The sequence below is a fragment of the Cheilinus undulatus genome, linkage group 2 (genome assembly GCF_018320785.1).
Source record: "Cheilinus undulatus linkage group 2, ASM1832078v1, whole genome shotgun sequence".
Classification (NCBI taxonomy): Eukaryota; Metazoa; Chordata; class Actinopteri; order Labriformes; family Labridae; genus Cheilinus; species Cheilinus undulatus.
Genome location: NC_054866.1, coordinates 2,512,296 through 2,527,127, shown reverse-complemented (window position 1 = coordinate 2,527,127; position 14,832 = coordinate 2,512,296). Strand labels below are relative to the sequence as shown.

At 42.1% G+C, this 14,832-nt stretch overlaps 1 protein-coding gene across 1 annotated transcript in view; it reads left to right on the top strand.

Moving 5' to 3' along the window:
* veph1 (ventricular zone expressed PH domain-containing 1) overlaps nt 1–12,935 on the top strand; it is a 177,176-nt gene extending 164,241 nt beyond the window's left edge. Inside the window, exons 12-14 of the mRNA XM_041812953.1 lie at nt 2,149–2,285; nt 12,452–12,505; nt 12,753–12,935. Coding sequence (XP_041668887.1) covers nt 2,149–2,285; nt 12,452–12,505; nt 12,753–12,935 — 374 coding nt within the window. The remainder of the gene's footprint in view (nt 1–2,148; nt 2,286–12,451; nt 12,506–12,752) is intronic.
* The last annotated feature ends 1,897 nt before the right edge of the window (nt 12,936–14,832 follow it).

Sequence of the window (14,832 nt, the reverse complement as noted above, 5' to 3'; positions counted from 1 at the left end):
GCGGGGTCATTCCCTACTGTGGGCTAGTGACATCATGAGCCCACATATTGGCCCCGCCCACATTAAACCCAGCCAGGAAAGAGGTGAAAAACTTTCTAACAGTCTAAATCCAGAATTCAGTCACATGTAGATTTCAGAGTTTTCACATGTTTACAGCAACCAGATTCCAACATTTCTAGAGTGTTAAGACACAAATTATGGATTTGACTTTACAGGGTCTTTAAGAGGTCTCCATTAATATTCTCAGCTCTCTCCCTCATGCCTGCATCTCCTCCCCCTTCTCTCTATGATCCAGTATATCCTATTCAGGCTGATATCTAGCACCACAGCTTGTCACATTTCAGAGAAAAAAGCTATCTGCTATTTAAATATCAGCATTTTAGTGCATTATCTAAAAACATTATAGAACAATTAATAAACACAGTATTGAACATTGGAACTAAAAAATATGACGATTCATCTGAAAATCTCTAAAGAGCTCTGCAGGGAGAGAGTGGGAAAGGAAGTTAGTGTGCTCCAGTGAGTGCTACCAAGGTTGCAACACTTTTAAAAGTCTTTCTGAGCAACATTGTCAGGTTAATCCTCTTATTTTGACTTTATGCAAAGTTATCTTTAGATCATAGGTTCCCAACCTGGGGTCCAGGACCCCTCAGGAGGGGCAGCAACGATCCTAGGGGGGTGTGAGGCTTTGTCTTCTTTGTCTGCAAATATTGACTAAAACCATGATAAAGCAGTTATTAAGTAGTTTATACAAAGGTTTTTATTATTAGAAAAGCATGCGTAGGCCTTTTTAGGGTTTTATCGGTAAAACAAGTAAAATCTGTGTTGATTTTTGGCAGCAATGAGCCACTTTTTCTTTTCTCTTGGGTCCTGGGGGGGTTCTTAGGTACGTGGGGGGGACTGCTTTAGATAGTCTTTATTTTTCAGGTGTTGAAGCAGTAATCAGAATTATCTGTTTGATTTATCTCTAACTACAAAGTTTGAAAAATGTTTAAAAATCACAAATTCAAGCAGAACTGAAATCTTCTATTTTTTTTTTTTAATTAACAGTGAATAATTTTGTTAACCTTGCAAAGCAGATGTATTCGCCTGTTTCTGTGTTTGTCACTGGCAAATACATCTGGGCCTGATTAGAAAGTGACAGGACCAATCAGCGACGAGGGGCAGTACTTTCAGGTGCGGCGGAGTCGTGACGTAAACAAGCAGCGACTAGAGGCTGGTGCAGTTATGGCAGAGGAGATTAGCGTGGAAGCTGCTAAAGCGCGGTGTCAAACTCAAGGCCCGGAGGTCAAATCCAGCCCATGGTACAGTTGTGTCCGGCCTGCAAGATCTTAAGATCTTTCTATTATAACTGGCCCACCAGATCAGATTATATTTTCATTATAACTGGCCCACTAGAATAAGGTCTGCAGATTTCCTCCAGTATATAAAAGGAAACTTGAAATTTGTTTTCATTTGACATTTTCAATTTTGCATCTCACAATTATGACTTTAAGTTGTGGAAATCACTTTTTATTTCATATTTTAATCTTTTAAGCGTTTTGGATTCACAATTTTAAATTCCAAATCATATTTTGACCTTTTAAACTCCTGATTTTAAAATTTAAGTCACATTTTGACCTTTCAAATTTATGACTGATATTTATCTCATATTTTGACCATTAAAAATCATGTTATCAACTTCTATCTCATATATTTGCCTTTTAAAAACATCATTTTGACTTTTAATTTCATGTTTTGAACCTCATACATATAAATTTTTCAATCTCAGAATCATTTATCTTATTATCTTATTTACCTTATGATTCATTTCTGGTGAAAATGAGGTTCACATTATGGTTAAACTCTGACCCTGTTAGGCCCTCAGGTTAGACCCACATTCAGAATCCGGCCCCTGCTGCGATTGAGTCTGACTCCCCTGCTATAGGTCACATGACTAACTAACATTGGCTTACATCCATTTTCATGGCGTCTTAAACAGCTAGGTTAGGGTTGTTTTTAGTGGATAGTTGCTGTTAAACATTTGGAGATGAATATATTTGGTATCACTGTGAAACACAGTTTTCTCTCTCTTTCTAACAGGGATGAAGAGTTTTATTTTTCATTCTAATCCCCCGTTTGTCTCTCTGTGATTGTATGTCTGTCCAGTTGTAAACCAGGAGGGACAGCCTCTGATCGAGGGGAAGCTGAAGGAGAAGCAGGTCCGCTGGAAGTTCATCAAGCGCTGGAAAACCCGTTACTTCACCCTGGCAGGGAACCAGCTGCTCTTCCGCAGAGGCAAATCAGTACGTGGTTAATGAAGATGAAGCCTCCTCACCCACAGTCATACTCACTCTGTCCCAGGCTTCTCCTTTAGAAGATCCTCATTAATACTCTTTGTTCCCACTCATTTAAATCATGACGCAACTGCATGAAACAGTGGAAATCTCATCTAGCGATAAGAGAAACTCCCCCTCAGGAGTGTCCCGGTGATTTATGTGAGGGAAACCGCGGCCCTGGTAAGGACACTTGTGGGACCCCCGGGGCCAAAGCATGATGCTGCAACCACATGAGTCACTTTGACACACTCAAACTCAAAGCAGACAGCATTAAGCACAAGTAGCACACACACGAGAGGAGATGCTGTCTCTAACAGTTTGTGTTAGTAAAGACAGAGTTCTCCTGTGGTTGTAACAACACAGATTTTCCTCTAACATACCCAAGTTAAGCAATGATTTCCTGTAAGGTTGAACAAAATCAGACAATAAGTCAGCACAGAAAAGTTTATTTGATTGAGAACACAAATAAGTCATTTCCACAGAGCGGCCCAGTTCAGTTCATTACGGCATGAATTCTCAAAGAAAGCAAGCGAACAACACAGATTACATCGCCAAATATCTCCAGCTTTGTAAATGTACTCAATGTTGAATTTTTAGGGAAAACATAGATACGCATTTATATAATTATTATAATATAATAATAAGTTATTATATTATTATAAGGTAGAAATATGCAAGGATTTATGCATATTTACATGAGGTAGATAAGAGGTGAGGCTTTAAAGGGGATATATTTCCCTTTTTAAGACAAGCTTATATTGTTCTCAGAGGTCCTCAAAACATGCCTGTGAAGTCTGATGCTAAAAAACTCCAGTATTGGATTTTTTGCATGCCTAAAAACCCCTCTGTTTCAGCCCTGCTCAGAATGAGCTGGTTCTGTATATGTGGCTTTAAATGTTACTGAGCTGTCTGACTCCGCCCCTGACCACGCCCCTCACAGGAAAAGGGTGTGGCTTAATGAATGTGGTTCTCCTGACCTTAGTTCAGGAGAGGAGGGCGAAGTTTTCTTCCAAGTGGGTAGGGCCAACCAAACCTGGGGGTGGGGCTAACTCCCCACATGACATCATGAGGGGAAACTCTGAGAAAGGCTCGTTTCAGCACACATTTTTTGAAAGCTGGAGGAAGGGGGCTGGGGGTGGGGGTGTTTTTTGGTACTTGAGGGGATTGTGGACAGGTCAGGGGCACATGTTTTTGTTAGAAAACCCTGAAAAAGTAATTCTTGCAAAATATGTCCCCTTTAATATTAACCTGACACACCAGATGGATGTGTTTCACACATCCATCTGGGAAAGCTTCAATAGGAAATGTTTGAGAAAAGGCAGAGGCTTTGAATGTTCTGTCTGTCACATCTTTACGGCCAATCAGAGCAACAAAACACGTGACATAGCCGCTATCAAGCTGTGCATGCGCAGCTACTGAGGAATAACGGGAAACATGGCGACTATAGTCATGTAAGTACTCCACTTTTGTCGTGTTTGAAAAGAAAACCACTCACTGCTGTTCTTTGTTCTTCTTTTAACAAAGAAATGTCGTCAAGTTCTGATAAAACTGGCGCTTTAGCAGCATCCACGCTAATGTCTTCTTCCATAACTGCACCAGCTCTTGCTGCTGCTTGTTTACGTCAGGACTCTGCCACGCCTGAAAGTACTGCCCCTCGTCGATGATTGGTCCTGTCACTTTCTAACTGGGCCCAAACAGTTCAGATGGGAGCTTTGCAAGATGGATTCACCAGTGGAAAACAAGGAATCGGGCGTATCCATGTGCTTTGCAAGGTTACTTTAATATACAGTGAGCTTTCTTACAGTATTTGAGATACAGTAAAGCAGTAAGAGAGAGTAAGTGCCTGGTGTTTTACATGAAGCAGCGCTAAGTTGCTTGTTAAAAGAAAGTTCTATTTTTCACACTTTGTGACTGTTGAGTGGTCATTTTATATTTCGCAGTACAAAATCAAAAGCCAAACGTTGTAATATCAGACACCTTTAGATAAATCGACTAGTAGAAAAAGTTTACAGACAGGCTTACCTCTTTATGATGAACATGAGAGAAGTTTATCCATATGTGAAGGCATTTTTCATTATTAATCACTGGTTTAGGAGATGGGATGAAAAATGCTCCTGGGTCATGGTGTGGAAGTCTTGAGCACGTCATTTAACCACGATAAAGCAGTTAAATTAAGGTCACAAGTTCACCTCCACACACTGAAAAGATTTAACGTGGCTGAAAGTTTGTCCAACCAGAAGTAGCCCAGCAGCGGAGCAGGCTCTCTGATTGGTGGGTCAGCAGCTGCTCAGAGAGCCAACAAAGGGTCAATAGCTTAGAACAGGTCCAGTTTAATTTTCCAGCCCATGAAGAAAAAGACCTTCAGATGATGGGGATTAGATTTACTTTATAGACATGTCACCACATCTGATTGTGTCTGTGCTTATTTCCATCTACAAGAGTGGAATAATTAATGATAATTAGGGGAACCTTCACAGCCAGCAGTAGATTACCCTCTGGATCTTTGGACTGGGTCAGGTTTATACAATCAGCTCAGGGAGAGTATGGAAACAGTGTCGATGTAGAGCCGAGCTCTCATGTTTTTCCTTTCCTCCAAACAATAGTCTTTGTGTTTGTATCCAGATGGTAATGGATCCCTCTTTTTTTTACCTCACCACAAACTGGAAAGGTTGTGCGTCTTTGTTCTCGGAGCTCAGTCTGTCTCTGCCAGCATGTTTTGGAGGTCGTCGGTGTGTTGTGAAAGAACGTTTCCCAAATGGAGAGGGAGATTTAGAACCTTTAGAAGCGTGGTTTCCTCCACACTGAATGATAGAGCAGCTTTGACTCTCTGAGGGTTGGAAAGATGCCCTAAATCCACACAAAGCTCAGCCTTGTACTTCTCTACCAGCTCTCAGGTTGTTGCATTCATGTCCAGGAAAACAGATCAAGTATTTTTATTAGAAGCTTGTGTATTTGCTCTACTTGGGAGGGTATTGTTAGAGTTTGGCTCTTTTAATCAAAAATGTAAAGACCTTATCTGTAACATTACGGTTGAATCTATTCTGATGGTCCACTCCTGGGCTGTCTGTGTTTTCTCCTCACCAGTTTCATGCCATGCATCAGTGGAAAGTTAGTATTCCTGTTATTTTGACCTGAAGGACTGCACAGCAGCAGCTAATATTATGTATCTGCATGCTACAGGACACTTTGTGAGGGTTTTTTGTTTGTTTGTTTTCTCCCCAAGGCAGGCCTATTGCAGGTTTTATTTTTAATTCAAATACTACTACTGACATAGAGAAGAGGCAAAATCTATCTTGTGCTGTTTGTACCTAACCGTGCCTCTGCTTTGACAGATTATACACACAGAATTATCCTTTTCTGACCAAAATATTCCAACAGAAATGTTCCTCTGAGTCACCACCATCAAAATCCAGTCAAAGATTAACTCAGAACACACTACTTATGTAAAAATCCATGGACTGATTTCAATCTTAAAATCAGAGAAACTTGTAGACTCACTCCAGCAGAGCTCTGGAAGTATCTAACTTCCTGTAGACTAGTGATACTCAACGTGTAGCTCTCGAGCCATATGTGGTTCTTTTGTGATTATCTGTGGCTCTTTCTGTCTTATTTTTAAATATGATTCCCCCAGGACACCATAAAGAATATTTTTGTCTGTATATGTCCATGTCTGTCTTTGCAATTTTATGCCAATTTTTCCCCTTTTGTTGCCACTTTCAATCAATTTTACTGCTTCAAGCCCACTTTTGCCACTTTCATTTTGTTTTTGCTATTTTTCACTGGTTTTTGCCTCTTGCTTTTCGCAATTTTTCCTCTTTTTTGTGATTTTTTGCCACTTTTCATCCATATTTAAGCTTCCTTTTGCTATTAAATGCCACTTTTCCCCCATGTTTGCCACTCTTTGCCGCTTTTTTGCCATTTGGCCCAACTTTTTTGCTGCTTTTGCCTGTTTGAGTCACTTTTCATTCATTTTTTTGCCCTGTTTTGGCTGTTTTTTGACCATTTTTGCCACCTGTAACTTATTTTTATTTTCCACCACTCAGGGTGCACTCACACTAGGCCATCTGAACCATATTCTAACCATGCTGCAGCCCATTTCACCCCCTCCCCTGTCTCCCCTTTGGCCTGCACTCACACTGCTCAACGCATCCAGGCCTGAGCACGGATACGTCACGCGCCGACGTCATCACACGAAGCGTCCACCGTTGATGAATTTGTACGTGTTGATGACTCAGTATACATAAATGTTGTCTTTTAGGCTGTAAAATATCAACAGATTTATACGCTATCTGATCTGACACCTGGGTTATTTCAGCTGACCTGAGGTCAGCAGCTACGTTAACTATACAGAGCACAGTGAGGAGAGAGAGAGAGAGAGAAAAAGCGGTTCATAGTGGAGAATTATTGCTCACGGTGTACAATCTGGAGCCTGATCAGAGTTCCAAGCGCTCCTGCTGAATGAAACCCAGACTTTTTAACTCATATGAGCCCCTACAGCTGCTCTTGCTCTTTCCTCTGGATTTCCTTTACAAGCCATGAACTGAGCCTTTTCTCTGCGTTTGGATGCCTTTCAGTGCTGCACCAAACAAGCTCTCGTGTCACAGGACAGCCTGTGTCCAGAGCAGGATTAAATGTTCAGGTAAAAGATTTTTTTAATGGTGATGAGAGCAATTTTAACCATCTGATGAGAGCTGGAGGGGAATGCGCCTCAGGATTAATCCATCCAATGTTCCATCCAAACGTCAGCGATCAAGATCCCAATTTAACTTCTTGTTGACATGAAATAGAATTAGAGGTAAGTTAGTTCAGTGGATGATAGTTTGGCATTATAATTTTATAATAAGAGAGGGTAAATCAGCCGTGTGATTAACCCCGACACACACTTGTCCTCGTAACTGGCACTCTCCTTTATGCACGGAGGATGAAAGGTGTGTGTTATCCTGTAAGCTGCTGTTTCTGACTTTATTAAGGAAAGAAGCTTTATTTCACAGACCAAAAATCCTCTCACAGTGGTTAAAGCCTGGATTGCTCGAAACTGGTCAGAAATGTGGACTGGACTGGGATCCGTTAGAGCGAGGTCATAGTAAAGCTGTGTGAAGTTAAATTCTTCAGCTCTGATAAACTCCTTGTAACTTGTTGAAATTCAGTGAGACAAAATAGAATTTCTCTCTGCCTTTCTAGAAAACATCCTGCTGTCTCTAGCATGCAGCTGCTGTGCTCTCTGTGCTCTGAAGCGGGTCCCGCTGTTGTTACTTCATGTTACGTCACATTCCTGCACTTGTGCCCCTTCATTTGCCTCTGTGCCGTGCCTAGGCCCATCTCATCCTTCCGTGCCGGGGCTGTGAAGCGCGCCATGCCGAAGCACGGAACGACTGCACTCATACCGGCCAAACGTACCAGACTTTAGGCTGAAACGGGCCCAGGCACGGTAGGGATGGCCTAGTGTGAGTGCACCCTTAGATTGCGGCTCTTGCAAAGGTATTTTTCAACAGTTTGGCTCATTTTTTGTTAAAAGCACTCAGGGAGTTTTAGCTGGTTGTTCTTTGAGAGGGACATCAAAGATGCTTAATTGAATAGAAGTTGAATGTTTCCTTAATAACTTTGCAGATTAACATCCAGCTTAAAAATATTTTTTTAAAACTCACCACTGATTAATGAGTAACAGATGAATGTTCAGCTCTGATTATTCCTCTAAATGCTTTATTTTCTTCTAAGAAACAGGCCAAAAGTGATGCTGGATTAAAGGCGTTTTATCTTGGTATCAGGTCATCAGAATCAAAGCAGAAATACAAGAGAAGAATAAGAAGATGAAAAATGAATCTCACTGTTTGTTCAAACTGCACCTATGGAGGTGAAGCTATCCATTAATATTGTTCTGCTCCCCTGAACGACGCCCTGTTTTCTGTTATATTATGTAAAGGCAGTTTTATTTGTTTACTGTTTCGCTGATCAGATCTTCTGAATGATCTTTTCCTCCCTCCAAGGCAGCCGTTAGTTTCCATTGTTTCACTCTTGAAATCCTTGAAATGGGAGTCTCTTAGGTAATTCTGTATGTGTGTTTGGATTTTTTCAATACAGTTTGTATTCAGCCAACTAACCCACCAACTGACTGCGGGGTCTGAGCCCCACTAGTGACACGCTAAAGGTGAAAAATACAGTTTTTTTACACAATTTTATTATGTTGCAGCCTGATGCTACAGCTGTTTAAGTTCCTTTTTCCCCTTATCAGTATCCCATAATGCAAGAGTAAAAACAGAATTTAAGAAAACTTTGCAAATCTTTTTAAAATTAAAAAACGAAAATATCACATTGACATAAGTATTCAGATCCTTTGCACACACTATAAATTTAGCCAGGTTCCTCCAATATCTGGACCATTGCTGCAATTTTTCAACACCTTGATTGGAGTCCACCTGTGGTTAATTTAACTGATTGGACATGCACCAATCAGTTTAAGGCATGCATCTCTCTACAGAAGGCCTCACAGCTGACAATGATATCAGAGCACAAACCATGAGGTCAAAGGAACTGCCTGCAGAGTTCAGAGTCAGGGTTGTTATCAGGCACAGATCTGGGGAAGGCTATGGAAAATGCTGCACTGAAGGTTCACAAGAGCACAGTGGCATCCATGATTCTCAAATGGAAGAAGGTTGGCTCAACCAGGACAACTCCAAGAGCTGGTCGCCAAGCCAAACTGAACAATAGGGTGGAGATGGCCATTCTGCCATAAAGCCCTCCACTGATCTGGGCTTTATGACAGAATGGCTGGACAGAAGCCTCTCCTCAGTGTAAATCACAGGACAGCACCTGAAGGGCTCTCAGATTGTGGGAAACAGGATTCTCTGTTCTGATGAAACCAAGATTGAACTGTTTGACCACAATTCTAAACGTTATGTCTGGAAGAAAACCAGGCACCGCTCATTGCCTGCCAAACACCACCCCAACTGTGAAGCATGGTGGTGGCAGCATCATGCTGTGGGAGTGTTTTTCAGCAGCAGGGACAGGGGAACTGGTCAGGGTTTGAGTGGAGCACAAAGAATCCTGTAGTACAGAGATATCCTAAGTGAAAACCTGTTCAGCAGGACCTCAGGCTGGGCTGAAGGGTCAACTTCAAACATGGCAATGACCCTAAGCACACAGCAGAGACAACACAGGAGTGGATTAGGAATGACTGTGGGAATTTCCTAGAGTGGCCCAGCCAGAATCCTGACTAAAACATCTCTGGAGAGACCATAAATTAGCTGTACACTGGCAGTCCCAATCTAATCTGGCTGAGTTTGACAGGATTTGCAAAGAAGAATGGCAGAAAATCCCCCAATCCAGGTGTGCAAAGCTTGTTGTGTCATATTCAAAAAGACTCAAGGCTGAAATTGCTGCCAAAGGTGCTTCAACTAAGTCCTGAGTAAAGGGTCAGAATCATTTTTTACTAAACGGCTAGAATCAGCCACATGTCCAGCCGAATCAGAGTAGAAATTTCTGACTCAGCAGAGCAATGTGGGGGGTGAATCTTTAAAATGTCTTCTGTGATTGGACACTTTCAGCAAACACTCTTACGAACCACAGACAGGATGTGGACGCCAGTCAGGAGTCCTGCAGCTAGCGCTGGTTTTGTGGCTTTGACCACGTTGCTAACTACAGGCTAAAAAGACATGGCTGTGGATCAATTCCCACACAACCCCACAGTCCTGACCATACAAACACACACTGTGAAAGTTACACTTTTTGGGATAAAACATGGACATGTTGCAGCAGGAGGATTTCATTTCCTGAGCCAGAGAAGCAACAGAACAATAAAGAGTAATTGTTCATACTGTAAATGGGCTGTTGTTGATGTCCTGGAAACAACTCCATGACGCAGTACGGGGATGCTAAAATTAGCTGGCCACATCTTGTACTAATACATTTAAATGGTAAACACATTTTAAAGATGGTTTCGTGCTTTATTGATGAGACTAAACAAAGTAAAACCACGCTGTAGCAATCAAATGTAGGAAGGTTGCTGCAGGTATCAACTCCTTCAATCAGCGCTGACCTCGTCCTTCTTTTACTGTAAATGAAGTGTCCAGACCATAATCAGTGTCAGTTGTGGACTAAGTACAGTCAGACAACAGCTACTTTTGAGTAGCAAATGTAGTGGGTGTGCACCACCGCCAAGGATTACTACAACCCCAATTCCAAAAAAGCTGGGGCACTGTATAAAATGTAAATTAATACAGAGTGGTGTGATTTGCAAATGTCTTGTTTTATTCACAATAGAATATTAACAACATACCAGATGTTGAGACTGAAATATTTTACCATTTCATGAAAAATATTAGCTTACTATGAATTTGATGGCAGCAACACATCTCAAAAAAGCAGGGACAGAGCCATGTTTACCATTGTGTAACATCTCCTCTTCTTTTAACAGTCTGTAAATGTCTGGGAAGTGAGGAGACCAGCTGCTGGAGTTTAGGGAGAGGAATGTTGTCCCATTCTTGTCTGATGTAGGATTCTAGCTGCTCAACAGTCCTGGGTCTTCTTTGTTGGATGGTTCCTTTTCTGATGCTCCAAATGTTTTCTGTTGGTGAAAGGTCTAGATTTCAGGCAGACCAGTTCAGCACCTGGACTCTTCTCTTGTGAAGCCATGCTGTTGTGATGGATGTGGTATGTGGTTTAGCATGGTCTTGTCTGGATGGGAGCATATGTTGCTCTAAAACCTCTCTCTACTTTTCAGCATTGATGGTTCCTTTCCAGATGATAGAGCTGACCACGCCATAGGCACTAATGCAAGCCCATACCATCAGAGATGCAGGCTTTAGAACTGAGCCAGGATAAGAAGTCGCATGGCCCCTCTCCTCTTCAGTCTGCAGGACATTGTGTCCATGGTTTCCTAATAGAATTTAAAATTTTGATTTATCTGACCACAGAACAGTTTTCCATTTTACCTCAGTTTATTTTAAAGGAGCCTTCTGGATCCTGTTCACATATGGCTTCTCCTCTCCACGATCCAGTTTTAACTGTGATTTGTGGATGGCACGGCCAACTGTGTTGACAGCTCACTTCCTGGGCCCATGCAGTGATTTCCAGTACAGAATCATGCCTGATCCCTGAGGGCCCAAAGACCACAGGCATCAAATATTGATCTCCAGCCTTGTCCCTTGCTCACAGAGATTTCTCCAGAGTCTCTGAATGTTTTGATGATGTTATGGACTGTAGATGGTGGGTTATTCAAAGTCTTTGCAATTTTATATTCAGGAACATTTGATTAACCCCTTCCCATTTTAACTTCTGAGAACCTCTGCCTCTCTAAATGCTCCTTTTTATACTCAGCCATGTAAGTGACTTGTTGCCAATTAATCTGATTAGTTGTATATGCTTCTCCACTTCTCCAGCTGTTTTTCAGTAGTAGCACTTGCTTTTCCAGCATTTTGTTGTCCTGTCCCTGCTTTTTTTTAGATGTGCAGCTGCCATCAAATTCAAAATGAGCTAATTTTTTCATAAAATGGTAAAATGTCTGAGGTTCAACAGCACTTTTCCATGGTATAATGGTAGTATTATCCATCCATATTCTAAACCGCTTATCCCATTGGGGTTGAGGAGGGCTAGAGCCTATCCCAGCTGTCAATGGGCGAGAAGCAGGGTACACCCTGTCAATCACAGAGCTGACAGAGACAAACAACCAAGCATTCTCACCTACTTCAGCCAATTAAGAGTCACCAATTCACCTAACAAGCTTGTCTTTGGTGGTGGGAGGAAGCCGGAGTACCCGGAGAATACCTCCTTAGTACCCAAAAGTTTGCACTTCTTTTGTGTTTGACTGGTTTCTTCACTTCTCTTGGTGTGGCTGTGGATCAGTGGATGTTGGTCATCTCTCAACAATAAGGCCAGGGCATTGATCTCCAGCTCTTGTGGTCACATTTTAAGTGTTCCTAGTCAAGACACTGAACCCCAAACAGTTCCCACTGCATTTGAATGTGTTTGAATAGGCTTAGTTAACACTGATGTAATTTATACATAGATGCCTCCACTATAAGTGTATGAATGTCTTGTGAAAGGGTAAATGTGACCTGGAGTGTTAAAAGCACCTTTAGTTGTCAGGAAATGACAAAAGCTCCAGTCCACTTACCGTTGTCTTGTGTTCTGTCCTGCAGAAAGATGAGCTGGATGACATTCCTATCGAGCTCAGCAAGGTGCAAAGTGTCAAGGTAAGGACTTAAGATTTCACAGTCCCTCCTAGGTCATAGTGGTCATTATTTAAGAGTTCACATCTCTGAGTACTGCGAGTCAGCTTACATTACGGCTGTATGTTAGGAAAGAACAGGCCTGTATAAAGGCAAACCCCATAAATCTGAAAATGATAGCAGCATCCCTCCCCTTGGACGGATGTTTAAGTCTGATTTGTTTTCATGTTCTCATCCTCTCCTTTATGACCCTCTTGTCTTTTTTCCATAGGTGGTAGCCAAGAAGCGGCGTGATCGGGGCTTGCCGCGGGCCTTTGAAATCTTCACTGACAGTAAGACGTATGTGCTGAAAGCTCAGGATGAGAAACATGCTGAGGAGTGGCTGCAGTGCATCAACGTGGCCGTGGCTCAGGCCAGAGAGAGGGAGAACAGAGAGGCTACCACCTACCTGTGAGAACAAGAACACGGCTGCACATCTGTTGACGATACCTGTCAAACACTAATGCAAACTCAAATATAGACAGATGTACAGAGTGTAGCTGCATCCAAAAACAGTGATCTCCACTGCCAGTGGCAGAACATGATGTCTAATCTGTGGGAAACATCGTCAGTCCTCTAGAGAAAAAACTATATATGCAGTATTTTTTAAAGACTTCGAATAAACCAGCAATAACACTCTCACTATAATGTGTTTATAATGAGTAGGGAATAATTACTGTTTCCATAACTGCCTGTTCTTTCTGTTACAATCACTGGTGCATCACACTTTGACCCCATTTACACCATGCACTGACGTCCATTTTGGGCATTCAGATATAAAAGGTAGCCAGGATGAATGTCAAAGCCTTCTGGAGAGGATTTGATCCCTGATAGCTCACATGGAGTTGGTCTCAGATGTGTTTATTCAGACTGGTTTAGTAGTGGGAATGCTTTGCATACTGGCATAAAGTAAAGACCCCCTACAATAGTCTGCTAGTCAACAAAAAACATGGCTCATTTATTTAATTCAAGCTTCAGTTATAGTGATGAGAACGGAGTGGTGCAGTAATGAGTCCTACAGCTTGGAAGCCTGTTAGAATTTTGGCATTGTATTGCATTTTCTTGCTCATCTTAAACTGGTTGGTACACTATATTGCCAAAAGTATTCACTCACCTGCCTTGACTCACATATGAACTTAAGTGACATCCCATTCTTAATCCATAGGGTTTAATATGACATCGGTCCACCCTTTGCAGCTATAAAAACTTCAGCTCTTCTGGGAAGGCTTTCTACAAGGTATAGGAGTGTGTTGATGGGAATTTTTGACCATTCTTCCAGAAGCGCATTTGTGAGGTCACACACTGATGTTGGACGAGAAGGCCTGGCTCTCAGTCTCTGCTCTAATTCATCCCAAAGGGGTTCTGTGGGGTTGAGGTCAGGATTCTCTACAGGCCAGTCAAGTTGATCCACACCAAACTCTCTCATCCATGTCTTTATGGGCCTTGCTTTGTGCACTGGTGCACAGTCATGTTGGAACAGGAAGGGGCCATCCCCAAACTGTTCCCACAAAGTTGGGAGCATGGAATTGTCCAAAATCTCTTGGTATGCTGAAGCATTCAGAGTTCCTTTCACTGGAACTAAGGGGCCAAGCCCAGCTCCTGAAAAACAAGCCCACACCATAATCCCCCCTCCACCAAACTTTACACTTGGCACAATGCAGTCAGACAAGTACTGTTCTCCTGGCAACCACCAAACCCAGACTGGTCCATCAGATTGCCAGATGGAGAAGAGCGATTCATCACTCCAGAGAACGTGTCTCCACTGCTCTAGAGTCCATTGACGGCGTGCTTTACACCACTGTATTTGACGCTTTGCATTACACTTGGTGATGTATGGCTTGGATGCAGCTGCTTGGCCATAGAAACCCATTCCATGAAGCTCTCTACCACTGTTGTTGAGCTAATCTGAAGGCCACATGAAGTTTGGAGGTCTGCATTTACTCTACAGAAAGTTGGCGTCCTCTGCACACTATGCGCTGACCCCGCTCCGTCATTTTACGTGGCCTACCACTTGGTGGCTGAGTTGCTGTCATTCCCAATGGCTTCCACTTTGTTATAATACTGACAGTTGACTGTGGAATATTTAGGAGTCTCCTGAGAGCAACCCATTCTTCCACAAATGTTTGTAGAAACAGTCTGCATGCCTAGGTGATGATTTTATACACCTGTGGACATGGAAGTGATTGGAACACCTGATTTCAATTATTTGAATGGCTGAGTGAATACTTTTGGCAATATATACTGTATTTCTGAATAAGTTCCAGTTTCAGTGCCTATAAAAGTTATTTACACATTAAGATGTTTTACCCGTT